At 41.6% G+C, this 27,349-nt stretch overlaps 1 protein-coding gene across 7 annotated transcripts in view; it reads left to right on the top strand.

The window, feature by feature from the left end:
• Nucleotides 1-27,349, top strand: part of dab2ipb (DAB2 interacting protein b) — a 161,531-nt gene that overhangs the window by 63,471 nt on the left and 70,711 nt on the right. For all 7 annotated transcript variants that reach the window (XM_026173343.2, XM_080304153.1, XM_080304155.1 and 4 more), the window contains exon 3: nt 1,026-1,144. In XM_026173343.2, the coding sequence (XP_026029128.1) occupies nt 1,026-1,144 (119 nt within the window). The remainder of the gene's footprint in view (nt 1-1,025; nt 1,145-27,349) is intronic.

Genomic DNA, 27,349 nt, shown 5'->3' with positions numbered 1-27,349 from the left:
TCCGCTGTTGCCTGGGGGACCTGTTCACACTGTAGGTGGTAATTATACAGGTGTGTTAATGGCGTGAATGGGAAGCAGGGAGGTCCTTTAGCCTCTAGCTTGTATAAGAATATGAAGATAAATCACTGTAGGTATTTGGTTTTTTGAACTACTTTGTTTCTTAAAGCTGCTCAGTGGATATTGAGCCTATTAAACAGCTGCCTGAACACCTGATCAGTTTAACCACTAACCAGTTTACTACTTTTTCCTACACACAGGCGTACTTTAAAATTCCCTCATCTTTGTGCTTTCACCCAAAGATGCCATATACACCCTCTTAATTACGAGTCCTTTTTTGTTTTCTTGGTCTATAATAATGTTTCTTCGCAGTTAAGTCTTTAAAAACAAAAAGGTGATAAAACAATCAGGTTTTTTGTTTGTTTTTTTGGTCTCTCCAAACTTGCAACATCATACTGTTTATGCACCACGTCTCATTATTCCCTCGCTTTTAATGCCAGCCAACAGTTGCCATGGAGATGGTGAGGCGCTTGGGGGAGTGCGATTGCAGATGTTAGAAGAAGCAAACAACTCAGACAAAGAAGAATGAGAAAACCAATAAAAGGGTGCATCAATAGAAACACTGCAGGGGGGGCACGTCGCAAGATTTGTCACAAATACATAATTAGTGATGTGGGGAAAAACTATAATTTCTTCATGCATATGATCAGCCTTATTTTTGTGTGTGTGTGACAATGTTCTTTTAGTCGAGCTTCTTTTTGTGACAATATGCTGGTAGTTTTATGTCTCTGTGTGCTGGGGAAATGCTTTGTGCGTCTAACCTTGTACGGACTTTTCTTTTCTAGCATGAGCCTTTTTTTCTAGCTTTGATATGATATCTGTACCCATTTATTACCCTTTAACTATCCAGAGCACTTGCTCTCTTCTTGAATTTAGGATGCGGTGCTTAAATCCTGGTATTAATATGTTGTGTCTTACTGCCAAGTTAAGCAGTGACGCTGTCTTATGACTGTCTTTCTCTGCATCAGGGCTTTCTAAGTCGACGGCTGAAGGGCTCCATTAAGCGCACCAAGAGTCAACCCAAACTTGACCGCAATTCCAGCTTCAGACACATCCTTCCTGGCTTCAGGAGCGTTGACAATGACAGGTAATTGTTTGGTTATCATTCCTGCACCCTCTGCTTCTTCGCATATCAGCTCTCGTGCCATCCTTTGGCCGACGGCAGGTTATTTAGGTCACTGTTGACATATTGAATTGCAATGTCGGTGTACTGACAAATAATAATAATTTTTAAAAAAAAAGGGAATTCCACAATCAGTCTGTCGCTCCCTATATGTCGTGCTCTTTTTCTGTTTGTTCCCCCTTCCATTCTCATGTCATGTCATAGCGTGCAGTAATATGTTTGGCTCAGAGTAGAGCTGTGGATTTAAAGTTATGTCTGTAATTCATGTCAGAGCTTGTGCTGAAATAATATATATGTTTGTTTGGTTTTGCAGTAAGGCCTAGGCATGTGCAACATTGTTGTTGACAAAAAACCAAATGAGTGTGGCTGTGAGTACACTTAACAGTTTGAACAAGTGGCTTACTAAATAATTCACCATGTGTACAGTTGTTCTAAATGAGAAAATTGGCTGCAGTGACCAAAATCATTTTTTGTCACCAGGCTGTGTACTTTGATTTAGTTTTCAGACGTATTCTTTTGACTAAAATATCATTTTTGTATAAATTTAAACGTAATACTGTCAGTTTAGTCTAGTTTTCGTCAGCTAAACATCATAAGATTACAGTAGACTAAATAAAACATTGACTTACCCTACTTATTTTAGTTGACTAAGTCTGTTGTGTTGTAACCCATGAGAATTGCTACTCACGGTTTATAAAACTTATTTTCCTTGACATCAAATGCAAAATGTATCTACTTTTCTCTTCCTCCAAAGTGTTGACATTTTGCCAGTTTTCAAGAGAAACAGTGGAATATGGGATATACTTGTACCATTTTTTTCAAAGAAAAAGTTTTACCATTTCCAGAGAGCAGATTAAATGTGTGCGTCTCTAATGCAAGAACATTACTTCCAAGCTCATCTTGACTTTTTTAAAAAAAAAAATTTCTGATTGGATCTCATCTCATTAGAACATTTTATCTTGTTTTTATTTTTTGACGAAAGTGTCAGTACATTTCATGATTGTATAGCAAATGCGTTGTCTTTTTGTCAAAAAGTAAAGAAAAAAAGGTTCTTGACAAAAACTATCAGGAAAATTTGTCAATGAAATTAATACAAATTAAGATGGCCTGTTTGCATGTTTGCATATGTACACTGTGATCAGATGGAGACAGTATGTGTTACTAGGGCTGGGCCATATTATACCGTTCACGGTAATACCGGTATAATGTTAGGCAACGATAGGAAAATGAAATATCGCGATAGAATGGGAGTAAAACGCGCATGCGCAGTGCCTTTGTTTTCATACGCACATGGCCGATTGTTGAGTGAAACAGATGAACCAGAATTGATTTGTAAAAATGGTGCAACTTCCGTGATGTGGAACTGGTTTGGTGTTTGTCCGTCAGATACACAACAAAGCACATTTTTTTGCAGAACATGCAAGCAGCCGTCGTTATTGTCATATTTGTCGGACTAAGATGCTCTTAAATCTGGGAGTAATCTGGGTCCTAAACGCTGTATGCTTCAGGTCAAACAACACTGCATCATCACTGAGAGTTTAAAAACTGTCTAAATTCTTTCATCTTTAATAAAACGATCAGCATTGCTGCTTAACCAGGTGTAACTATAAAGTTTTGTTTTCATGGATGCCTGGAAGTTAAAGTTATTACATTTAACGGAGTTAGAAGTTAGCAGGAAGCTAGCGGAAGTTAGCTCGCTAGTTTCGCTAGTTACCTAAGCATGATATAGCATGTTCTGACTGAGAGATTTCTGAAAAAATTCAAACGTACAGCTCTGCTATCACTTCCAACATAAATGAAGACAGGAAACTAAACAGCAGTGACGTTTGTAGGGTTACTGAAGTTGGGCTAGCTGCTGGTATATAATGATGTGCTACGTGATCGCTAGCGACACAGCTATGTTAGCATAACATAAACAGTGAAGCTGGAGGACGAACACTAACACTTTTCCACTTATAAAAGTTAACGTGAAGGTTCCTCATGGTTAGAGACAAATGCAATCACATGGCAGGATGCTGTAAACGGACCAAACTTCAGTCAGGAGAACAACTGAGATAATCCATCCACAATACAAGGTTAGTCATTAATATACTGCAACAACATGGGAATAGAGCAGCTGCCAGAGAATTCAACATTAATGAATCAATGGTACAGAAGTGGAGGAAGCAAGAAGAATGAGTTTAATAAAGTTTGATTTATCTGACTGCTTTGTTTCACTTAATGTGCCTTATAATCCCGTGCACCTTATGGTCCGAAAAATACGCACTGCACACTGCAGTTTAATGTTGCAAAGCACCTCTTTTTAACTTCAGTGGATATTATACCCCCGGATAAGCTGGAGGAGGTGGCTGGGGAGAGGGAGGTCTGGGCCTCTTTGCTTAGGCTGCTGCCCCCGCGACCCGGCCTCGGATAAAGCGGATGAAGATGGATGGATGGATGGATATTATACATGGTTATGTTCAGGATATGTCAGCCCATTTCTACTGGAAATGCCTTTTGGTTAAACTTTCAGCAAGGAATTTGCATTTGCACTGTTAAATTTTTATAAAGCTTTAATGTACATAAAAACCAGCTTCTTGTTTAAGTGAAAATAAATGGAAGGTTGTCTTTTTGCGCTAGTAATGTTGTGGAGTTGTATTTTGTCTCGCATCAATTATATCGTCGGTTATATCGTTATCGCAAATTTTCAAATATATATCGTGCTAAATTTTTTGGGCCATATCGCCCTGCTCTATGTGTTACTGTACAACCCTGAGTCGAGTACTCTTGCTTGTCCGTCAGCCAGCCGCAGAGAAGAGTGAAGTTATAACATACAAAGAGTTGAAGTGAAACAGGGTGTCCACTGTAAGTACTGTCTGTGCTTTTTATGTCGTGGTTTTAGGTCTTTGAAGCTTTTGTTTGCGGTTCTACCGTTCTCAGAGAACTGTGTTGTTGCTCGCTTCCGTACTCGAGTCAGCATTCTGAACACCCATACTTCATCCACTTCTAGCGACACACAGCCGGGGTGATCCACAGGGAAACATGCACGCAGACACATCTGCAAGACCATAAACTACGCTTAAGGGGGGCTGACTTGCTTTTAAAACCAGCCTCATGTGGCCACTCGAGGAAGTGTCGGTTTTTTGACACTTCCAACACTCGGCAACCCCCGAGGCCCGAGGACCAATCTTGCGCTATTACTTTGGTATGAAAGTCAGATTAAAGAGACATCGACTGTCTCTGAGGAAACCCTTTCATGTTACCACAGAGAACACCACGAGTCACACAGTCACAACAACCTTAAATGTTAAAAGCTGTAATAAATAAACAAAGTAACTCCCGAAACATCAGCTTCTGTTCTATGGGAAGCAGGGAAAGCTGTGATGAGAGGTAAAATAATTTCTTTCTCATCACATAAAAAGAAAAAAGAAAACAAAAATATTCAGGAATTAGAAAAAAACATCAAATCACTAGAAGAAGCCTACGCGTCCCACCAAGATCAGGAAACATTGAACAAAATACGCAAAACAAAACTAGAATTAAATGAGATAATTGATAAAAAAACAAAATTCTTAGTACAAAGACTACGCCTACAAAATTATGAACATGGTAATAAATCTGGTCAATTTCTAGCAAACCAGCTAAAAATAAATAAAGAAAAAACAACTATATGTGCTGTTCAAGATTCATCTGGGAACACATTATATGAACCGATACAAATAAACAACATTTTCAGGGATTTCTATAAAACGTTGTATTCACCACAAATAAACCCATCTAAAAAAGAAATTGATCAGTTTTTGGACAACATAACTCTTCCAAAATTATTGGACACTCAAGCAATGGCACTGGATTCACCACTGACACCAGGTGAACTCCAGGAAGCCCTGATAAGTATGCACAATAATAAGGCTCCAGGTCCAGATGGCTTTCCTGCAGAATTCTACAAAGAATTCTGGTCGATTCTAGCAACAGTTTTCTACAGAACGTTGTTGGAAATTAAAGAAAAGGGCAGACTTCCATCAAATATGAATTCTGCAAACATTAATCTCCTGCTAAAACCAGGCAAAGACCCTGTATATCCCTCAAGCTATCGTCCAATATCCCTTATAAATGTAGACCTTAAAATAATCTGCAAAGCTCTCTCAAAGAGACTGGAGAAAATAACCCCCCTCTTAATTCATCCTGACCAAACTGGTTTCATAAAAGGTAGGCACTCATCAACAAATACACGTAGATTACTTAATTTGATAGACTACTCATACAGTAAAAACCTAGAAACTACAATATTCTCTTTAGACGCAGAAAAAGCATTTGACAGAGTTAACTGGAAATTTCTATTTGCAACTTTACACAAATTTGGTTTTGGATCCTCTTTCATAAACTGGTTAAAAATATTATATAATTCCCCAACAGCTTGTGTTAGAACAAATGACCAGACATCCTCCAGCTTCTGTCTCTTGAGGGACACCAGGCAGGGATGCCCACTCTCCCCTTCACTATTTGCAATTTTTATTGAACCACTAGCAGCAGCAATTAGACAGAATTCAGTAATTAAGGGCATAAAATGCAAGAACGTGGAACATAAAATCAGCCTTTATGCGGATGATGTGTTACTCTTTCTCCAAAATTCACAAACCAATATCTCTGGGGTGATTGAATTGATAAACTCTTTTGCAAGAATATCAGATTACTCAATTAACTGGTCAAAATCTACAGTCCTACCGATTAATTGCTCCTTCCATAATTCCTCTTCTACACCACTGCAATCGGGAAATATAAAATATTTAGGTATTAATGTTTCTCCCAAGCTTGCAGATCTAACTAAATTAAACCATATCCCACTTTTAAAGAAGGTAGAAGATGATCTGGCTAGATGGAAATGTCTACCCATATCACTCATGGGAAGGGTTGCCGCTATAAAAATGATGGTCTTACCAAAAATAAATTATTTATTCTCAATGATCCCAACTAAACCGCCACAAGATTGGTTCAGATCTCTAGATTCATGTATGTCCAAATTCCTTTGGAAAAATAAACCCCCACGTATAAGCTTAAAAACACTACAAAACACCAAGGATAAAGGAGGACTAGAACTGCCTAACTTTCAGCACTACTTCTTAGCCAACAGGCTTCAGTTTATCTCAGGATGGCTAAAACACACCCTCTTAGATGAACCTTGGCTAGATGTAGAACAAGCACTTTGCAATAATCTAGAGATCTCAGACCTACCATTTATCAGCTCAAACATCCAACGACATGAATGCTTTAAAAGCATCAACATCAGCTCTTCTCTGACAGCATGGTGGGAGTTTCTAAAATTGACGGCGTCTTCATTAATCCCATGCAAACGTACACCTATCTGGAACAACCCTGACATATTACAAAACAATAATATGATAAACTTTTCAGATTGGAGTGATAAAGGAATCAAATATTTAGAACATATACTAGAAGGAACAGAATTTATTTCATTTGACGGACTAGTTACACAATATGGGATCAACAAGAAAAGATTTTTAGAATATCAACAAATTAAATCCATAGTAAAAAAGAAATTTAAACCGGGTCAAGTTGAACTACAAACACCACCAAGTGTGGTTCAATTTCTTACTCTTAAACCCCCCAAATTACTATCCAAAATATACAGAATGCTTTCTAAAACAGATGAATCAATATCACTTCCTATTGCAAAATGGGAAGCGGATTTATCAGTTAACTTAGACCTAAACTTCTGGTCTCAGATTTGCTTAAAAACCTTTCATCTAATTAGAAATCCCAGTCTTCAATTAATTCAATACAAAATATTACATAGAGTGCACTATACAGGTCATCGGATGTTCAAGATGGGCTTTACGTCTACCAACAACTGCTCACACTGCCAAACCAATTCACCGGACAATTATATCCACGCTCTTTGGTTCTGTCCACCAGTTCAGAAGTTTTGGCGCGAGATATGTGAAGACTTATCGAAGTGTCTGAAATGTAACATTCCAACTTCCCCCTTAGTGTGTTTGTTGGGCAGCTTAGATAATGTCACTTCAGAAAAGAATATCGCCCATATGGTTTTCACTGCCCTATGCATAGCCAAGAAAACAGTCCTCATGAACTGGAAAAATAAAAATAATCTTAATTCTAACCAATATAGAAATTATCTATTAGATTACATTAGTCTTGATACAGCCTCTGCCACCACATCAGATCAATTGCTCTGGGCTCCTTTGATCAGCTCCATCACCTAGTGGGGGTGGGGGGTCATAGTTTGGTCCCGCCTTCACTGTTGTGATTGGTGTGGGGGTAGGGACAGGCTTAGGGCGTCGGGGGGTTCCCCGGAGGCATCTTCCTTGGGGGGCTCAACCCGGGGTAGCGGTCATGTCCGGTTAGGGGCTCTGTTGGCTCTCAGGTGACTGTTTCCTCGCGGCTGCGTGCAGCGGGGCTAGGGGAGGGTCTGTGCTGACGGACGTGGGTTACTGACCTGGTAGCCTGGCTGCCCCTGGGTGGGTCCGGGATGGGCGTGAGGTTCTGGGGGCGCTCCGTCTCTGGGCTGGGACCCGGACCGGGCCTCGAGGGCTTGGGTCCTGGTTGGTGTGTTGCCGGGGTTGTGGGCGGGTGGGTGCATGGGGGCCCAGCCCTGGAGCAGGGTGCCGCCGGTGCGTCGAGCCACCTGGGGGGCTCTTCAACTGGTGGGGGAGATTGTCACATCTTGCAGGAGCTTTCCTCTCCTCAGGAGCTCCCTCTGCAGGAGGGGGAGATACAGGAGAGGTGGAGGAAGATCTCAGCCTGGGTGTTTATTGTCTTATGTAGTCTGGAAGATGAGTGGATGGTGGGGTGGGTGCAGTTTTCTCTGTGGTGGGGTTGGGTGGACTGTCCCGGGCTCTGTGGGGCCGGGCGGCGCTGCTGCACTGGGCCCTGTCTGGATGGGCCTGGGCCCCCTTTCCCTGGCGGGTCGCGGAGTATGGGGGTGCCTACTGGGGTCAGCGGGGGAGCTGGCCCCAGGGAGGGGTCACTTGCCCCTCCCTTCCTTCCCTCCCCATCTCCAGCTGCCTCCCTCTTCCCGCTCCACCACAACCACCCACACATGCAGGGCCTTGGAGTAGGGGTATGTCACCAGGGTGCAGAGGAGGCTACCCCCCCCCCCCCCCGGTCCCCCGTCCCCCGTCCCCTTCTGGCTGCCTCTGCCTCAATTTTATCCCACAACTTAGACATTCACATTACTCACACTCTCATTACACATACATATAGGATCTTGGGGGTGGGCACGATACACGGAGTCCAAAGTACCATCAGGGTGTACACCCCACCCCTGGCATCGTTGCCCACCTCTCAATTTTAAATACACGTAGACATTGAGGGCTAGCAGGAGGGACCATGCGCTTACCTGCTGCTCTCTGGCAGGTAGCTCCAAGCCCTCCTGGGTTTTAAATGCACCTTAGAACACACATGCATCAACATTACAATGAGCGGGTGGAGGAAGGTTTGGAGTCTTCTCTCACCCCCATTCTCTGCGACCTGCTGGAGCAGGGGGGCTAGGACTAGGAGGAGGAGTTGGCCGTCCGACTGCGGTCTGGAGTGTGGAGCCTTCCTGCTGCTGCGGAGTCGGGGCGGTCTGCCTCCCCCCACCGCAGGGAAAAGGGAAACACCACCTGGGTCTGGGTGCAGTTCCCCCCTCCAGGGGCGGGGGCACCTAGACCCGGTTTGTAGAGTACGCTTGGGGAGTGTGATCGTGTGTACAACGTCTCTTTATGTCTGTCTCCACGTTGGTTGAGTGTGGAGTAAGTGCATATGAGAGCATGAGGGTGGGAATGGATGTTTGTATCTGTGTGTGCCTGTATGTCTGTGTCTATATGTCAGGTTGGGTGTCAGGCGCCACCTCTCTGGGGACATCTCAGGCCCTCCAAGGTTTGGAGGCCTATCTCCCCCTACCACCACTTCCCCTGCCAGTGGCGGACTCCCTCAGACATCGGTGCGTTGGTGGTTCTTTGTGTCCGGGGATGGGCGTCCAGGTACACACCGGCTCACTCCTTGGCGGCCGCTTATCGGGGCCTGGAGCCTGGGGCTCGCTCGGGCCACTTCGGAGGTGGGGTGCCCCCGGCCTCTCGGCCTGGGGCTCGGTCACTCAGGCGCAGCTGGCTGCCGGCGGAGCTCACGGGCGCGTCACTGCAACTCCCCCTGGCTTCTGCTCCGCGGCTGCTGAGTGAGCCCTCATCTGGGACTCTCCTCAGCTCTTTCTGGGACAGTGGCGCAGCTGCCCCTCTGTTGGTCTTCCTTGGTCTCTTGTGTTCTGGGGGCCTCTGGATGTCTGGAGTTTTGATCTCCTCCACACCTGCTTCACGCCCTGGAGGACGGGGCTGTGGCCCCCCCACACCCTCTAGCAGATTATTACATGAAGGAACCTTTTAAAAAACAAAAAACAAGCGCGTCCATGCTCACAGGTGTACACACGGGTGATCACACCCACAAACTACACCCTTTTTGGCTCCTACCTCAAAGCACACTGTGTTCTGTTGATCTTATGTGCTGCACAATCATGTTTAACATTTAGTATTTACTGTCATATTCCCATATATCATTGTGATGTTGTTTATTCTATTACTCTTGTTCTCTTCTGCTTGCTTTCTTTTTTCTTTCTCAGCAGGTGACCCAGGTGATTGATATATGCATTTTTTTTTCTCTGCCCGTTCTGTTGGTTTTTGTCTTTTGCCCTTCTCCCCCGTCCCTCTTCTCAGCTGTTTCTCTTTCCCTCTTTCTTTCTCCCCTTCTTTCCCCCAGTCAAGTCTGTCCCGTATTCAGTAAGTGAAAATAAAATAAACAATAAAAGGTGAATCAAATGGACCATTACGGCAAGGCTGGGATGGTCAGTTTGGTAAAGTAAATCCGTTGGGCATCTTTCTTTGCCTTTAGACAACAATTCTGATGGCAAAAGAGCCAAACGGGACAGGCCAAAAAAATTAAAGTAACAAGACGTGAGCGCGCGCTCGTACTTTAGCTAATCCAGGGGTCCCAAATGGGAGCCGCACTGCTGAAATACAGGGTCAAACGCTAGTCCTTCTGGATGCTGGCAGAATGATGGGAAAATATCACCCTTAAAGATCAGCTTTCAATAAACTATGCAAGTGATGATTAACACTGTCTGTAGGAGCAAAATTACACCTATTCCCTGAAACAAGTCACAAGGCTCGCAAGTAAACACCTTGATGACAAGCTCAGGCTATGTACTTTCTGCCTTATAACACACATCGCATTTGCTGTTGCTTTCTTTTTTCTTCTAAAAAATAGACATAGATAGTTACAGTCAGTACAAGTCTGCATTTGATAGCTTTATTTATAGAACTGATTAAAGTAGTTCCTTAAAAACAGTTTCAATGTCGTGTATTAATAAACTCATAAGAGGAACATGAATGTGATCATTTTTTGACAGCCCTACCCTGCCCACCACAATTTCCTGCATGCATTTCCATCAGTCCTTGCCTATACAGCACATATCTATATTTGGATTTCTACCCCACAGCGCTACACATGTAATATTGTTTTGCTTCTAGCTGTGATAATGGCCAGTTCGTCACAGTTTCCTCAGAAGTTCAGCCACTTGGCAAATATTTGCCCCCCTGCCTCACGGTGTCAATTAGTATTCCACACCAAGCTGAGCTGACCTGTAATCACACCCTCGTCTCACTCTGGACTTTTTTTTTAATGCATGCATGACTAACAGTTATCACTCCCAGTACATATCTTTTGTGTGCCTGGGAATAAGCCAGGATGTCCATCTGTGGGGTTTAATTAATGGATGTGCTGCGTTTGAAGAGATGTTCTATTGCTTTCCATTTCAAAACTGGGAGCGGAGTGGCTTCCTCTCTTCGTGCTTTTAATGAGGCATTAACATTACTGTCAAACTATCACAAGGGGACACTAGTGATTGTTCAGTGCGGAACACGGCAAACTGTTCTCTTTGCTGCAGTCAGACAAAATGAGCTAACCTCCTTTGTCCCGCTGTCTTTTCTCATTCTCTTAACACTTATACATTCTTTTTTCTTCTTTTTTTTTTTTTTTATAACTTCTGTGTTTCTATTCTCCATCTCTTCTATCCATTTCAGCCTCATCACTGTTCAGTTCACCCCCCCATCTCCCCAGCTTTTTCCCTCCATTCTTCAAACAGCAGCAAGGTTGCCTAACCTATCAGCGTTTATGTGTTTCACTGATAAAGCGCTCAGCAAAGGAGGTAAATATGGGACAGGAAATTGGAATGTCCAGGAGGTGTCTTATCTTACCTGACTTAACACAGAAATACGCAGACCTCAACTGCAAGTGCACACATTGACTGCTGTGTAATGGTGCACCTCCGAGCCAAGCACACACATACCAGCATGTAGTGGGAAAAGGGGGAAATGCTTCTCTGGTACTTACACTCTTCTAAGATGTTATTTGGGCAGGCGATGGATATCATAGCATATGTGTGCGCGTGCGCCTTTGTGCTTGTGTGAAAAATAGGGGAAAAAGGATGAGAAGGGACGCGGAATGAGAGAGTAATGTGCTGTGAGAGGAGTCGGTGACACTCCCTGTCAGCCTGAGAGCTCCCTCCCCACGGGGGAGACTGCGTAAGAAGACAGGCTTGGGAACTGGCAGGAGAGAGAAAAGAGATGATGAGATGTGGGAGAGATGGACTGAAGAGAGAGCGAGGAGGAGGAGGAGGGGGGGAATCTATAGCCTGAAAGCTCCTTGGCGTGCATATGTTTAGACTTGAATGTTTGGAGAGGCTGCAAGCATTTTTAGTATTCATTGAACATCTCCAACACTGACCACTGCTGTGCCCCTATATGGTAGGAGAGCTAAAGAAACATGGTATCAAAGGGGCTCACTTCTTAAGTAAGGGATAACACTCTTAGACACGTCCGGTATCAGGAATTAATGGCCTTTACTTTGTTTCGCCCTTTACTTCATCTCTTAATTCCTGATAAAATATAAGTCGGGCATTTTCCTACTTATTCTGTAGTCACTTGACAATCGAGGGGAAACATTTAAACAAGCCTTAATGTAGTTTTTCATGGTTACGGCTAAGGGTTTGACTAATACTCTTGGATGATAATTATTTACTCAAGTAAAGAAGATGAACCCCTAGTTTGGAGGTTTTTCTTTTTCTTTAGTCCGTTCACAAGTTTCTTACAGTTTGACACTGGATGCATGCATTGATATATTCTGGGCTGATACCAGTTTGTGTGCTGTTTTGTTTGTATTACTTGTGTTGCTCCAGGAAAATAAAGCGATATTACTGTTTAATACTTGCACCATTTATACAGCGTGAAAGTGATGTCACACAACATATTAACCACCGCCTTTCCGCACTGAACTTATTTGCAGATAGGCCGGTATCGGCTAACGCTAATGTGTGACCATTATTACATTAGATGCAATTACATGAAAAGGAAATAGCATTTTGCATGCAGCACCACTAAAAAAGGCATGCACAGTGCAGAAAAGCATGGTAACAATAAGCAGGTGTAAGTCTGTAATAAAAATCATGGTTTAAATCATGGATCGAGGGTAAAATGTGATGGTGTCAAATGAATAACATGCAAAATTATTGAAAGAAATTTGCAAGGGTGATGGCCGGAACTGACTCGCCAGAAGTCTAGAGCCTTGGTTTGCTTTGTGTTAAGGGTGAGGATGTGTGTTTGACATGTCAATTCCTTCACCGCTCTCCTGTGTGCTGACTCATCTTGACTGCTTATGTGGCATACAACGGTAATATTATCGGGAAACTTTCTAATGTAGTTGTTGTGTCAGCGTTGTGAACAATAATGGACTGATTCTGTACTCACCTTTATGGTTTTGGATGCTGTCTACTTTGAGAGTCTAGTGTCTCTGTGTAAGGAAGTCCAGGATCCGTTATATTGGTGCATTCCTGTATTTGACTTTTTAATCTTCGTCTTAACGCGTCCGTTTATTGTGAAGTTCAACAGAGATATATTAGCGACTCCAGCAAAGAAGCTTTTTTTTGAAGGAGGGTGTTTGACAGCTGCAGACTGGCCATAATGGGCAACTCTTGTCGAAGCATTGTTCGTTATCCACGTCGTCGGGACGTTGGAAGATGACAAAACGTGGCTCTCTCCTCGTCTGCTCTCCTGCACGGTCACAGCTCAGTAAGCCTGCAGGCTGCCTTTGCATCGGTGGCTTGTCACCCACATCATCTGACCACTGTTGCCGACCTACAGTGGTTCTTCAGAGATTTGCGCAGGACACATTAAGACATTATGTTTATTAATGTCTTTGCTGATTGCTTAAAGCACGTTCCCTGGTAAGTGAGCTGTGATTGGCTCCTTGCTGGACCACACATTGTAGGCCACAGTGCACCTATTACTGTAGTTATCTGATAAACCTTTATTTAAATAGACATATGATATGAAAACCATCAAAAATATGAAACCACTCAGTTTACTTTGTGTGGGGTATCCAGGTCTTTGTGGTGCTCAGTTTGTGGATTGTGCATCAGTCTTACATATTCAACCCCATCATCATCTCTGTGGATGATATAAGATGCCATGGTTAGTTCAAGCTTGCCCTCCCTACCATGCTGAGCCAGATATATTTCAATGTCAAACTCAACGTTTCTGACCAGGCCAAGAAGTGTATTGAGAGGCCAGGAGAATTTCTAATGAGTTTACAGTCTGGGTTAAAGATGCGGGGCTAGTGGAGGCTGGTGTGTACTTTTTTCTGTCTTGTTTAAGCTTTGAACATCACATTTCGGATGTTGAATTTCGACCATGAATTCAGCTAAATAACAATTAATAGGTCTCAGAGGTTTTAGTCTTCCTGAGCTTTGGCTAAACAGAAAGTGGCATTAAAGTCCCACAGTGTGTCATTCAGGTCATTGGCAAGGTAGCTTTCAAATTCAGGAGTCCATTCATTTCTGTGCAAGGTCGTCTTTCTGTGATTTGATTTGGCTTATTAGAGTTATTAAACATCAGTTTCTTAGTGTTGCAATAAAATGTAAATGGAGGCTTTGGCTTTGTCCCTGTTGCCATGGTCTCTCTACAGCCAATCAGAATCAAGCAAGCTCTCTGGCCACTGTATAAGTAATTATTTTATAATCTTCTATGATATTTCTCAAGCCATGAATTATTACTATTTGCAGCGAGGAGCGGACACGGAATCATGCGAACACACGCATACATTTTCACTGTGTGGGTTGTTAGCTGTGATGACATTGTTAGGGATTGTAGCCTGAGGCAGACTCTGGAGAGAGACCTGCAGATGAGGAGCAGCTGGACTTTGAAAATGAAATATTCTTCTGCGTTAATCAGAAGGTGGACACTCGCTGAACAACATTATCTTCAGCGAAACAGAAGCACAGCGATGTGTGCACACACACACTGACACTGCTTGCACCAGTTTTTTTTTTTTCTAGGTTATCTGTTTTGCCTAAAGAATATTTGTTCATCTGTATTTCATTATGCTTACAAATTCTTATACCAGATTATCACTAACATATAATTGGGTTATTTTTCAAGGGTTGTCAGGCGCAATGTGTCGTCTGCAGATTGCAATATGCTGTGCACAAATTGCTATCAGTTGTGGGAAAGGGATGGAAAACCTGGTGTTCAGATAAACATAGTTTTGAAAATCAACGCAGTTTCCAATCCAGGGCTGCAGGGGGTCTGGAACCAGTTCATTCACATTCACACCTACGGTCAATTCAGAATCACCAATTGACCCCCGTCATGTATTTCTTTGGACTGTGCAGGAAACTCACGCAGGAATAGGGAAAAACATGCATTTCAAACACTTGTTTTGATGAAAATGCTAAACAGTGTACCAATAAAATGAAACGAGAAAGCAATTTCAGTTCAGTTTTATTAAATTTAGCGCAAGTTCACAGCATCAGTCAGCTAAAGGCACTTTATATTATAAGTTAAAGACCCTACAATAACCCCCCAACAATCAGACAGTCCCCTGTGGGCAAGCACTTGGCAAAAGTGGGAAGGAAAAGCTTCCATTTTGACAGGAAGAAACCTCTAGCATAACCAGGCACAGGGAAGGGCAGCCTTCTGCCACGACCAGCTGAGGGTGAGGGGAGGAAGACGGAACAAAAGACACACTGTGGAATAAAGTATTAGTGTATTAATAATTAAATGCAGAGTGATGTATAAACATATAGTGAGTGAAAAGAAGTGAGTGAACTGAAGGCTCAGTGCATAATAGGAAGCCCCCAGCCATCTAGACGTATTTCACCATTACTAAGGGAGTATTCAGGGTCACCTGATCCAGCTGTTTGTGGAAAATAATTGCTTTTGGGATTCTGTTACTGTTGTGGACAAGAGATGTACAAACAGCTTTGGAGTACTAGCTTTGTATGTGTGAGTGACAATAGATAAATATGGATTTTCTTCCATAGCGACAGTTCAACCTGTACATTTGGTTAGTATTGAAAAGAGCATTTTAAGGAAGTCCTACGCTTGTTTTTCCACAGTCTGGGCAATTTCCCCTTCTAATTTAATAAACATTCAGTCGTCTTTGCCTTTTTGATAAAGCCAAATTATGCCTATGTAGCATCTCCTCTCCTGCTAGTTTGGTGTTTCTGTGGCTGCAAAGCTCATGGGTGTCTGCATTAGGGTATTGTGCACACTCTCTAACAAAATTTATGTCAGTCTGACCCTAGCTGTGGAAAGTGCATCACTAGCTTTGGACTTGAGTGCACACTTATTATCAGATATATCTGCTGAATCAATATTATGTACTCATTTCTCAATCTGCACCAATTTTTGTCCAGCGGCTCTCTATTTCAGGCTGTTATCTGTACAGCTGCAAATGATACAATTTATTGCACTGACCTTACCACGCCCTTGTATGCCTCTTGTTGCTCTCCGCTGCTCTGAATGGCCCCGAATGCTCTTCTTGTATCACAGATTATCTGACCCTTACTGCTGTAGTGGCTGCTCCACCATCTGATTCACACTGACCTTCCCTGGACACGCTGATGAATATCAAACCAACTGCGATGTGTGGGCTTTTAAAGTTTCTAGTAACGGCAGAGTGCCTTGCTTGGATCACGCGGTTGATATTATCAGATATGTTTGGGTTTTTTTTTTATCCGTTAAGATCTTCTACATTATACAAAGAATGCTTCTTTGAGATTAAGTCATTATTTAATAAGTCAACAGGCTATGCTTGGTTTTATCGGTCTTGGTGTTTTGTTTTGTTTTTTTCTGTTTCCCTGGTAAACAGTTGGTGGCAGAAGTGTACAAAATATGTGCCAATAAAAGCCACCAAATTAAAAACTAAATAAATACAAATGCACTTACATCAATTTCATCAAATGCACCATTGTTAGACCTCAAGGTTGAACAGAATGCAATGTCATGTCCCTCTTTTCTGACTCTCTCTGCCCTATCTGCTGCTTTTCTCCTCATTGCATCATGTTAGATGTCACTGGCCGGTGTATTTCAGGGTCATTTATATATTGTATGACTCATTAATTACTCAAACAGGTGTGCGTGTCTGTGCAAGAGTGTGTATCTTAGATCTCATGAAATCCAGTCACGCCCTTTACATAAATGTATTATTACACACACACACACACACACACACACACACACACACACACACACACACACACACACACACGCACTCACTCACTCTTTCAGGTACTGCAATGATTCTTCCAGCTTCCTTGAGTGCACCCAGATCATTAATGGCATTATTGCTGTCGAGAGTACTAACCCCCTTCTTCCTGTCTATCTCGCCTCTTATCGAGTACAAGAATAGTTGTCGTTGTGGATTTCTGCCCACAGAAAGGGTTGATTGAAATGCAGTGATTTTGATTATGTGCTTGTAATCTGTGCCTGTAATTTTATGCATATCTGCATGTGTGTCTTTGTGTTTGGGTAACTGCAGTCCTTAGTACAGTGGCACCAGTGAGTGAGTCATGGTTTTTTATAACACAGCAGCCTCTTTCCCATCAGTCGCAGACTTCAGCTCTGAATATTAGCACACAAATAGAATAGCTGAACTGATTTCTAACATCCACATTTGTCTTCCTGTTTCGTGCCATGTCTCTCATCTCTGCATATGCTGTAGTTATGTTTACAGCACACACGATGCTGTAGCAGAAAGGGAAAAATACTGAACCAAATATAAAAATGGGTTTACATAATAAAAATGTGTTCAATTAAGGCTTGTACAGTAGCACCAAAATAGTGACTCTGACTCACTAATACTTAATATACAGTTCCATACCAGAGGACTATGTAACCTTGTGGAAAACTAATCCGGTTGTTCAGTCTGATGTCACTAGCCGTGTCTGGACCTAAACTCCGCTACAGGTCCATATATCAAACGATCACTATGGCATTACTGAGAGTTGAAAAACTGTCTAAAGTCTTTCATCTTTAATAAAATAATCAGCGTTCTGCTCTACCAGGTGTAACAATTGAGTTTAACATCCAGGCATCCATGAAAACGGAATTTATGACATTTAACGGAGTTAAAAGTTAGCAGGGACTTAGCTTGCTAGCTTGTATCTAAATACAATATAGCATGTCCTGACTGCGGGGTTTTGGAAACAAATTAAACGTACAGCTCTGTTATCACTTCCAGCATAAATGAAGACAGAAAACTAAACAGCAGTGACGTTTGTAGGGTTACTGAAGTTGGGCTAGCTGGTATATAATGATGTGCTACGTGACCGCTAGCGACACAGCTATGTTAGCATAATATAAACAAGCAAATTTTTTTTCCACTCGATAAAAGTTACCGTGAGTGTTCTCGGTGGTCAGGAACAAATGTGATCGCATGTCAGGATGCTGTAAAAGGACCAAACTTCAGCCAGGAGAACAACTGAGATAATCCATCCACAATACGAGGTTAGTCATTCATATACTGCTGCATGGGCTGGGCTGTAGTTACATTCCCCAGTCCCCCAAACCCCTGACAGGCCATCACCCTCCTCCCCCTCCCTTTCTCCCTCCTCCCCACACCTGAAATTCACTGAGGAGATGATGGAGCGGGTCAATGCTGGGCTCAGATCTACCCTATGGGCAGAAATCTGTGCCATCAGAAACTGAATTTGAATAAGTTAAATTTGAATTTGAATTGCTCAGATTGAATCTGAATTGTAACTTGAATAAATGCTTTTGAAAACTGAATTTGAATTAGTCTAATTTGAAATTGAATTTATGGTTTGAAAATGATCATCACTAAATTGAAATTGAATTTTATATTTTGAAAATGAATTGATTTGCTTTGAAACTGCATTTTATCCTTTAAAAATTCAGCTCTCGAATAATTTCAGTTTCACTTCTCACCATTCAGTTTCAGTTCTACAATTCAATTTCAGTTCCAAAATTCAGTTTTTTGGAACTTACATCCGGTTCCGGTTCAAGCGCAGATTAATAGAACTACGTTTTACTAGCGGACCGAAAGTGTTACTGACGGGAATCTACAGCATGTTGAGCTGAATTAAGACTTCAGAAGTCATTCGTCATGTCGAGTGACCAGCGGATAAACTCTCAGGTTGGTAATAAATGTATTACATGTATAAGAACAAGCGTCATGTTAACAAAAGATAGCCGTACAGTAACTGTTATGCTTATTGTAGCTGTTAGCTAAAAACGCTAATTTAGCGTAGTTTGCCCTGAATTCAGCTTTGACAAACAAATATGATCGACTGTTTCTAGTAGAATTCCAAAGTTGTCATCTTGTACCCTCTCAGAGTACCCCCTCTGTATGCTTGCAGAGACCCCTACAGTAGGGAAACATGCAAAACGGTGTCCAAACCTTTGTGTTTTAGCTTTATTTATGTCTTACACAGCATCCCAACTCTTTAGCTAACTTAATAACTTTAGCTAAAGTGAATAGTTAGTCTAATTCATTAGTGCAGCATTACTGGATCACCTCTGTTTGAAGTGATATAATGTGATATACAACTATCACTGTGTTTAACTACCATAATAATTCTTAGGGTGCTGAGTGCATGCTTAATTAGATTTTTTTTTTTTTTTAAACACACTGCTCTATTAATATGTTTGACAGGCTGAAGTTGTCGGGTCACCTCCTAAATCGACCATCTTTTACAGGTGTTTTGTGCCAGAAATGGAGTGTCCACTGAAGACGGAAGATACTGAATCTCTACGCCTTGCCATTGATCCCTCTTGTGCCTTCATCTAGACAAGAGACATTAACTTAACCACTCTCACATGCTCTGTACCTACATCACCTTCCCTGACAGTTGTAGCTTGGCTCATCTGAGGGTGAAATTATAAGAATGTGTTATTTTGCAAAGTGCTCTCTAGGGTTCCTAAATAAAATATGGCGTTGAGGTCATTTCTTTTGAATTAATCCCTTCTTCTGAAATATAAGAACCTATCCTGGTTTTAATGGCACTTTGGATTTCTTTACTTTCTGTTCCACTTCCAACCCCAAATAGATGCTGGCAAGCTGACACAGTAACATGGAAGAGGGAAAGACGTTGGAAAGGACTACTACAAATAAACCTAATGCCTAACAATGAAAAGTGTAAAATAAGAACAATAATAATAGTAAAAATAAAAGATGAAGTAACAAATTTTTAGTTTATTCCAAATGATCATCCAGATGTCTGTGACATGTGATGACAAACACCATAATGGAAGGCTTTAGTCATCACATGCTTAAACTCATATTTTTGCATATGCTGAACAGGCAGTCAGACATGCTGTAACTGTGGGGTAGAAAACAGCATGAACACCATACGGCAGGGGTCTCAAACTCCAGTCCTCGAGGGCATGGAAAAGTTGCATGACACTGGCCCTTGAGGACTGGAGTTTGAGACCCCTGTCATACGGAATATGACAGGTGTGGTTGAACTGCATGAAGACTCTGAAGTTTCTCTTCTCTTCTGGCAGGACAAGAATGTGGCCTTGTCCTGTGAGCCACTGTAAGGATGTACTTAGAGTAGAACTGGACTGTCACCGGCCTCAGGCTCTTCACCCTTTTCAAAGACAAAGCAGTCATTTAGATAAAATATTAGATATTGTTTACCTGTAAATGCACAAAGTAAATTTAGAAATGTTATTATTGTCAAGAGTGAACAAGCACTGATAGTGTAATCTACAGCTGTGGCCAAACGTTTAGAGAATGAGAAGTGTTGTTTGCTTATTTACAAAGTTTGCTGTTTCAGTGATAGTTGTATATCATATTATATCACTTCAAACAGAGGTGATCCAGTAATGCTGCACTAATGAATTAGACTAACTATTCACTTTAGCTAAAGTTATTAAGTTAGCTAAAGAGTTGGGATGCTGTGTTATGCTGGGCTTACACTATGCGATTTTTGGCCCATTTTGAGCCGATTTTTGAGTCGTGCGACCGTTTTGGGCCTTCATCGTGCGTCGTGCATCGTGTAATATACGTGGGGTAACGGGAAGCGATAAACACCTCACGACCAGCTCCCGATCATCAATCGCTTGGTCGTGAGGGTGTCACCGCAGCTTCTCACACTGCGCACGCGCAAACACAAATGTCAGCGAAAAAGACGGCGCAGCACGGCAGTGCAGCGTGTGATCTGGACACACAAGCGATGGAGGCACAACTTGTAGAACTATGGCAAGCTCACCCGAACCTTTTCGATGTGGCCTAACAAAATTATCACGACCACAACAACCGTGAAAATAGTTGGATCTACACTGCTGCTCAATCACAGCTGCCTGATCAATGTTTTTCATTAGCAATTTAGCAAAGTTGATGGTGGTGGTGTGTCTGTGTGAGTGAAAGACAGAGAGGGAGAGCGAGCCAACAGAATTTCTCTTATAACCTTGATTTTATGGACGCACAGTGTGAGCAGTCGGGTCGCATCAGAGCATCGGGCCGTATAGTGTGAGACCCTGCATCGTGACCTATGAACTTCTAACCCCTGCGAGTCAATAGCAGGAGCTGAATCGTGCGACTGAAAAAAATCGCACAGTGTCTGCCCAGCATAAGACATAAATAAAGCTAAAATACAAAGGTTTGGGCACCGTTTTGCATGTTTCCCTACTGTAGGGGTCTCTGCAAGCATACAGAGGGGGTACTCTGAGAGGGTACAAGATGACAACTTTGGAATTCTACTAGAAACAGTCAATCATATTTGTTTGTCAAAGCTGAATTCAGGGCAAACTACGCTAAATTAGCGTTTTTAGCTAACAGCTACAATAAGCATAACAGTTACTGTACGGCTATCTTTTGTTAACATGACGCTTGTTCTTGACGCTTGTTCTTATACATGTAATACATTTATTACCAACCTGAGAGTTTATCCGCTGGTCACTCGACATGACGAATGACTTCTGAAGTCTTAATTCAGCTCAACATGCTGTAGATTCCCGTCAGTAACACTTTCGGTCCGCTAGTAAAACGTAGTTCTATTAATCTGCGCTTGAACCGGAACCGGATGTAAGTTCCAAAAAACTGAATTTTGGAACTGAAATTGAATTGTAGAACTGAAACTGAATGGTGAGAAGTGAAACTGAAATTATTTGAGAGCTGAATTTTTAAAGGATAAAATGCAGTTTCAAAGCAAATCAATTCATTTTCAAAATATAAAATTCAATTTCAATTTAGTGATGATCATTTTCAAACCATAAATTCAATTTCAAATTAGACTAATTCAAATTCAGTTTTCAAAAGCATTTATTCAAGTTACAATTCAGATTCAATCTGAGCAATTCAAATTCAAATTTAACTTATTCAAATTCAGTTTCTGATGGCACAGATTTCTGCCCATACTACCCCCCGTCCCAATCCCTTTTTGTCCCCCATAAACCCCCCACCAGAGCGGCCAAAGGTTCGCCATCGAGCCCCACCCTCAACAGAGCAATCGAAGTCACATTGCCCAGCCTCGCCCCCCTTAGTTCCTCTTCATGCCCTGTCTCCGCAGTCTGATGTGTGATGTGTGAAGGGTCCGGGCTGTGAGGATTATGGCAGTGGCGACTTTTCCCAGGAGAAGCTGGGACCCTGTTTACTAGAAGGTTTTAAAATTTCTGTACTTTTAGGTGACAGGAGACATGTGGCCTGGTCAAAACACAGAGAGCTGCACTCTAAAAGATCTTTAAACATAGTAAACATACCTTGTGTGCCACAGACTGCTCCCAAACACGAGGGGACAAGTAATACCTCTAAAACACTTAAGTTGGCTTTATTAAACGTTAGATCTTTAGCTGGGAAAACATTTTTAATTAATGATTTAATCACTGAGCACAGCCTTGATTTTATGTTTTTAACTGAAACTTGGTTGGACCAAAGTAACAGTGGAGCTGTTCTCATCGAGACGACCCCTACTAACTACAGTTTTATCAGTGAGGCCAGGGTGAGCAGGAGAGGAGGAGGGGTTGCTGTCTTATTTAATGAATCATTTCAATGTAAGCAGCTATCTCCTGGAAGTTTTCAGTCTTTTGAATATGTGGCTTTACAGCTGAAGGCCCCATCCAAAGTTGTGTTTCTTAATGTTTACAGGCCTCCCAAATACTGCACAGACTTTTTTAATGACCTCAGTGAACTGCTGTCTGTGATCTGTGTTGATTTTGACTGTGTAATTATTGCTGGGGATTTTAACATTCATGTGGACAACCCTCAGGACAAAGGGACTAAAGACCTGAGTAACACTCTGGGCAACTTTGGGCTGACTCGGCATGTAACAGAGGCCACACATAATAGAGGACACACTCTTGACCTACTGATCTCCAAAGGCCTGAGCATTTCAAAGGTTACTGTGTCTGATGTGGGCCTGTCTGATCATTACTGTGTTTTCTTTGAAAGTAAAATCTCAGCCCACACAAATATATCAACAACAGTGATCACAAAACGGTGTATACCGTAACTGAACACAGTAGTGCAATTTTTAACCAGGTCTTCCCATTAACACCTGACCTGTCCAGAGGGTCAGTCAATGAGCTCGTCAATAGCTTCAATGCTAACATGTTAAATGTAATGGACACTATTGCTCCCATTAAGGTGAAGGTTATCTCTGGAAGGAAAAAGTCTCCATGGAGAAACTCCACACTAGTGAAAAATGAAAAAAGAGAGTGTAGGAAAGCTGAGCGCAGATGGAGAAAAACAAACCTCCAGGTTCATTATGACATTTATAAAGAGAAACTTCACAATTATAATTTACAACTGAGGAATGCAAGGAGGTCCTACTTCTCTGACATCATCACTAAAAACAGTCATAATGCTCGGGTCTTATTTTCTACAGTTGACAGGCTAACAAACCCTCCTGTGTCAGTGGCAGCTGAACTTCATTCGACCATGGCCTGCAATGACTTTGCCAAATTCTTCACAGAAAAAATCCAAAAAATTAGACAAGCAATTGGTACATCAACAGCAGATCCAGGATATGTACTGTGTCCACCAAAAAACTGTTTAAACACCATGAAACAGTTTCAACCTATTAACAGCAAAGACCTGGAGGACATCTTAGGTAAACTGAACTCCTCCTCTTGCTGTTTAGATGTCCTGCCAACAAGTTTTTTCAAAAAGGTCTCAAAGACTTTGGAGTCAGACCTGTTACAGATCGTCAACTTTTCTTTATTATCAGGTGTGTTTCCAGAACCACTAAAAACTGCTGTAATAAAACCTATACTGAAAAAGGACAATCTCGACAAGACACAAATGAACAACTACAGGCCGATCTCAAATCTCCCATTTTTAAGTAAGATCATTGAAAAAGCAGTTTCTCAACAGCTCAGTTACTTCTTAAAACAGAATAATTGCTACGATGCCTTCCAGTCAGGTTTTAGACAGAACCACAGCACTGAAACCGCTCTGACCAAAGTGTTTAATGACATATGTCTGAATACAGACAGTGGAAAAATGTCAGTCCTAGTTTTACTGGATCTCAGTGCAGCATTTGATACAGTTGACCACAACATATTACTCAAACAACTGGAGAACTGGGCAGGTCTTTCAGGAACTGTACTAAACTGGTTCAAAACATACTTAGAAAACAGGAAATACTTTGTATCAATAGGTAACTTCACATCTGAGCAGACAAGTATCACATGTGGAGTTCCCCAAGGTTCCATCTTGGGACCCCTTCTGTTTAACATCTACATGCTCCCACTGGCACAGATTATAAACAACAACAAAATAAACTATCACAGCTATGCAGATGACACACAAATATATATCACAATGTCACCAGGAGACCGAGGCCCTGTACAGGCTCTTGGTAAATGCATTGAGGAAATCAATGACTGGTTGTGCCACAATTTTCTCCAGCTAAACAAAAACAAAACTGAGGTAATAGTCTTTGGCGCCAAAGAAAAACGATTACAGGTCACCAGAGAACTTCAATCTATACATCTAAAAACCACAAACCAGGCGAGAAATTTGGGTGTAGTGATGGATGCAGACCTAAACTTAGAAAAACACATTAAGACAATAACAAAGTCAGCTTACTATCACCTCAAGAATATTTCAAGGATAAAAGATCTGATGTCTCAACAGGACCTGGAAAAACTAGTCCATGCATTCATCTTTAGTAGGCTTGATTACTGTAACAGCAACTTTACAGGTCTACCTAAAAAATCAGTCAGACAACTACAGCTCATTCAGAACTCTGCTGCTCGAGTCCTCACTAAGACCAAAAAAGTGGACCACATCAGTCCAGCTCTGAGGTCTTTACACTGGCTGCCTGTCCGTCAGAGGATAGACTTTAAAGTTCTGATGCTGGTCTATAAAGCTCTGAATGGTTTAGGACCAAAATACATCAATGACCTCCTGACCCAGTATGAACCATCCAGATCCCTCAGGTCATCTGGATCCGGTCTTTTATCAGTTCCCAGAGTCAGAACCAGACACGGAGAAGCTGCATTCAGCTTTTATGCTCCTTATATCTGGAACAAACTCCCAGAAAGCCTCAGATCAGCTGAAACACTCAGTTTATTTAAATCCAGGTTGAAGACTCACCTGTTCTCAGCTGCATTTGAATAAAGCACCAAATCCACACTTTTAAGCTTAAATTTCAAAACTTACATTTAACTACTGATTTTATCTACTGTTCTGATTTTATCTGTTTTGATTTTATATACTGTTTTGTTTGTTTGTTTGTTTGTTTGTTTGTTAATTAGTTAGTTTATTTGCTTGTTTTAATCAATTTTAAATCATGCTTTTTATTTGTTCTTGTTTCTAATGTCTCTGTAAAGCACTTTGAATCACCTTGTTGTTGAATTGTGCTATACAAATAAACTTGCCTTGCCTTGCCTTGCCTAAGGTTTGAAAAACTGAGCTTAAATAAATGATTAGTGGTAATAAAAGCCGAGGGAGGTCAACAGTGATCACTGACTGTTTTAGGAGCTTTTTGAGATTAAATAGAAGAAAATACATAAAATTAAACATGTTAACAACACAAAAGCCATATTAAACGCAGACTACTTTAGACCCGGAAGTAGGATTCATCACGTCATCACTGAACAATCTGATTGCATGCTTAATCAATCGATAGCTTGTAGAACTGTCTTTAGCAGCAATAACTTGAAGTAATTGTTTTCTGTGTTACTTTATCAGTCATCGTGGAGGGATTTTGGACTACTCTTCTTTACAACATCCCTTCTACCACACCATTTCAGTCAGGTTGAGGTCTGGACTTTACAAGACCTTGATTCTTTTCTTTTGTCAGCGATTCTGTTATACATTTGTGTGTGTGTTTGGGATTATTGTCCTGTTGCGTGGCCCAATTCAAGCCAAGCTTTAGCTGTTTGACAGACAACCACACATTTGACTCTAGAAAGCTTTGAATATCTCGGAAGAAATGAATAAATAAATAAAATGACATATTTAATTTGTGTTTACCACACACTTTTATTCAACTCATGGGAGCAGGGATGTCAAACTAATTTTGTATTGTAGGCCACATAAAGGTGTAGTATGAATGGCAGTGCAGGTAGAGTATTTACCAACAGAAAAATCTGCAAATCCTATGAACATTTTAGTTGAAAATTCAAAATCTGTGCACTCCTTCATATTTTCCAAAGCCTTCCAGCAGGCCAGATCTTTGCCAGGCCGATTTTAGCCCCTGGGCCTCATGTTTGACAGCCCTGCATTACAGGCATTTCTACATTTTTAGGAATTTATCGGGTCTATAATGCTATTGCTCTGTAAGATATAATAGCAGGGACACTTGAATCCTTTTAGACATTCATGTAATGATCTCATATTTTGTTGCCTTTTAAACAAGGCACTTGGTGATTTGATGGTTTTGTGAATGTGATATGAAGCTTTACCTTTGATCTCTTGATTCAAGTGCCCTGTCATTTTTCCAGAAAACGGTAGTAGTGTGAACAATGGCAGCTACTGCAGGTGGGGCTGTGAGAGTGTGAGAGAGAGAGAGAGGATGATGGAAAGAGTGCGGCATAATGGGAGAGAGATATCCATCCATAAATCCAATAAAGTGATGACATTTAGAGTTATTAAATTCTGTAAACATTCCCCAAGTGGTCTGACTGTAATATCCAACCTTCTCTCGAGCTCCTTCCCTTTCTTCCTTTTTCCTTTTCCTATCCCCTCTTCACATCTCACTCACTCACTGACATTCAGCTCTTGCTCTTCCAGCATTGAACATCTATCAACCCCTGACATATTTGTATATGCCATCTTTGTCTTTGACTTTCACTTTTCTTTCTTTTTCTGTCCCCATTGCCCATTGCTCTCATTTGTCCTTCTGGCCCTCTCTTACTTCCTGGCTGGTTTAATAGTGTTTTTCAGCCACTAAATCCAGCCCGGCACCAATCCGGTCGTTAAGTGATGACGTGACAAATTCTACTTCCGGGCCTAAAGTAGTCTGCGTTTAATATGGCTTTTGTGTTGTTAACATGTTTAATGTTTTGTATTTTCTTCTATTTAATCTCAAAAAGCTCCTAAAACAGTCAGTGATCCCTGTTGACCTCCCTCGGCTTTTATTACAACTAATCATTTATTTAAGCTCAGTTTTTAAAACCTTAGGATGTAACTACAGCCCAGCCCATGCAGCAGTATATGAATGACTAACCTCGTATTGTGGATGGATTATCTCCTGGCTGAAGTTTGGTCCTTTTACAGCATCCTGCCATGCGATTACATTTGTTCCTGACCACCGAGAATTATGTATTTAGTAGCAACAACAATCAAATGCTCAGTTACAGATTTTTTTGCCAAATCTGAAGAATCGACAGCAGTGCTTTAATTATGTTCGTTGCAGTGGTATAAGTAGAC

This window comes from Astatotilapia calliptera, chromosome 7 (assembly GCF_964374335.1).
Source record: "Astatotilapia calliptera chromosome 7, fAstCal68.1, whole genome shotgun sequence".
Classification (NCBI taxonomy): domain Eukaryota; kingdom Metazoa; phylum Chordata; class Actinopteri; order Cichliformes; family Cichlidae; genus Astatotilapia; species Astatotilapia calliptera.
Note: the sequence above shows the minus strand (reverse complement) of the source record. Positions and strands in the feature narration are given on the sequence as shown.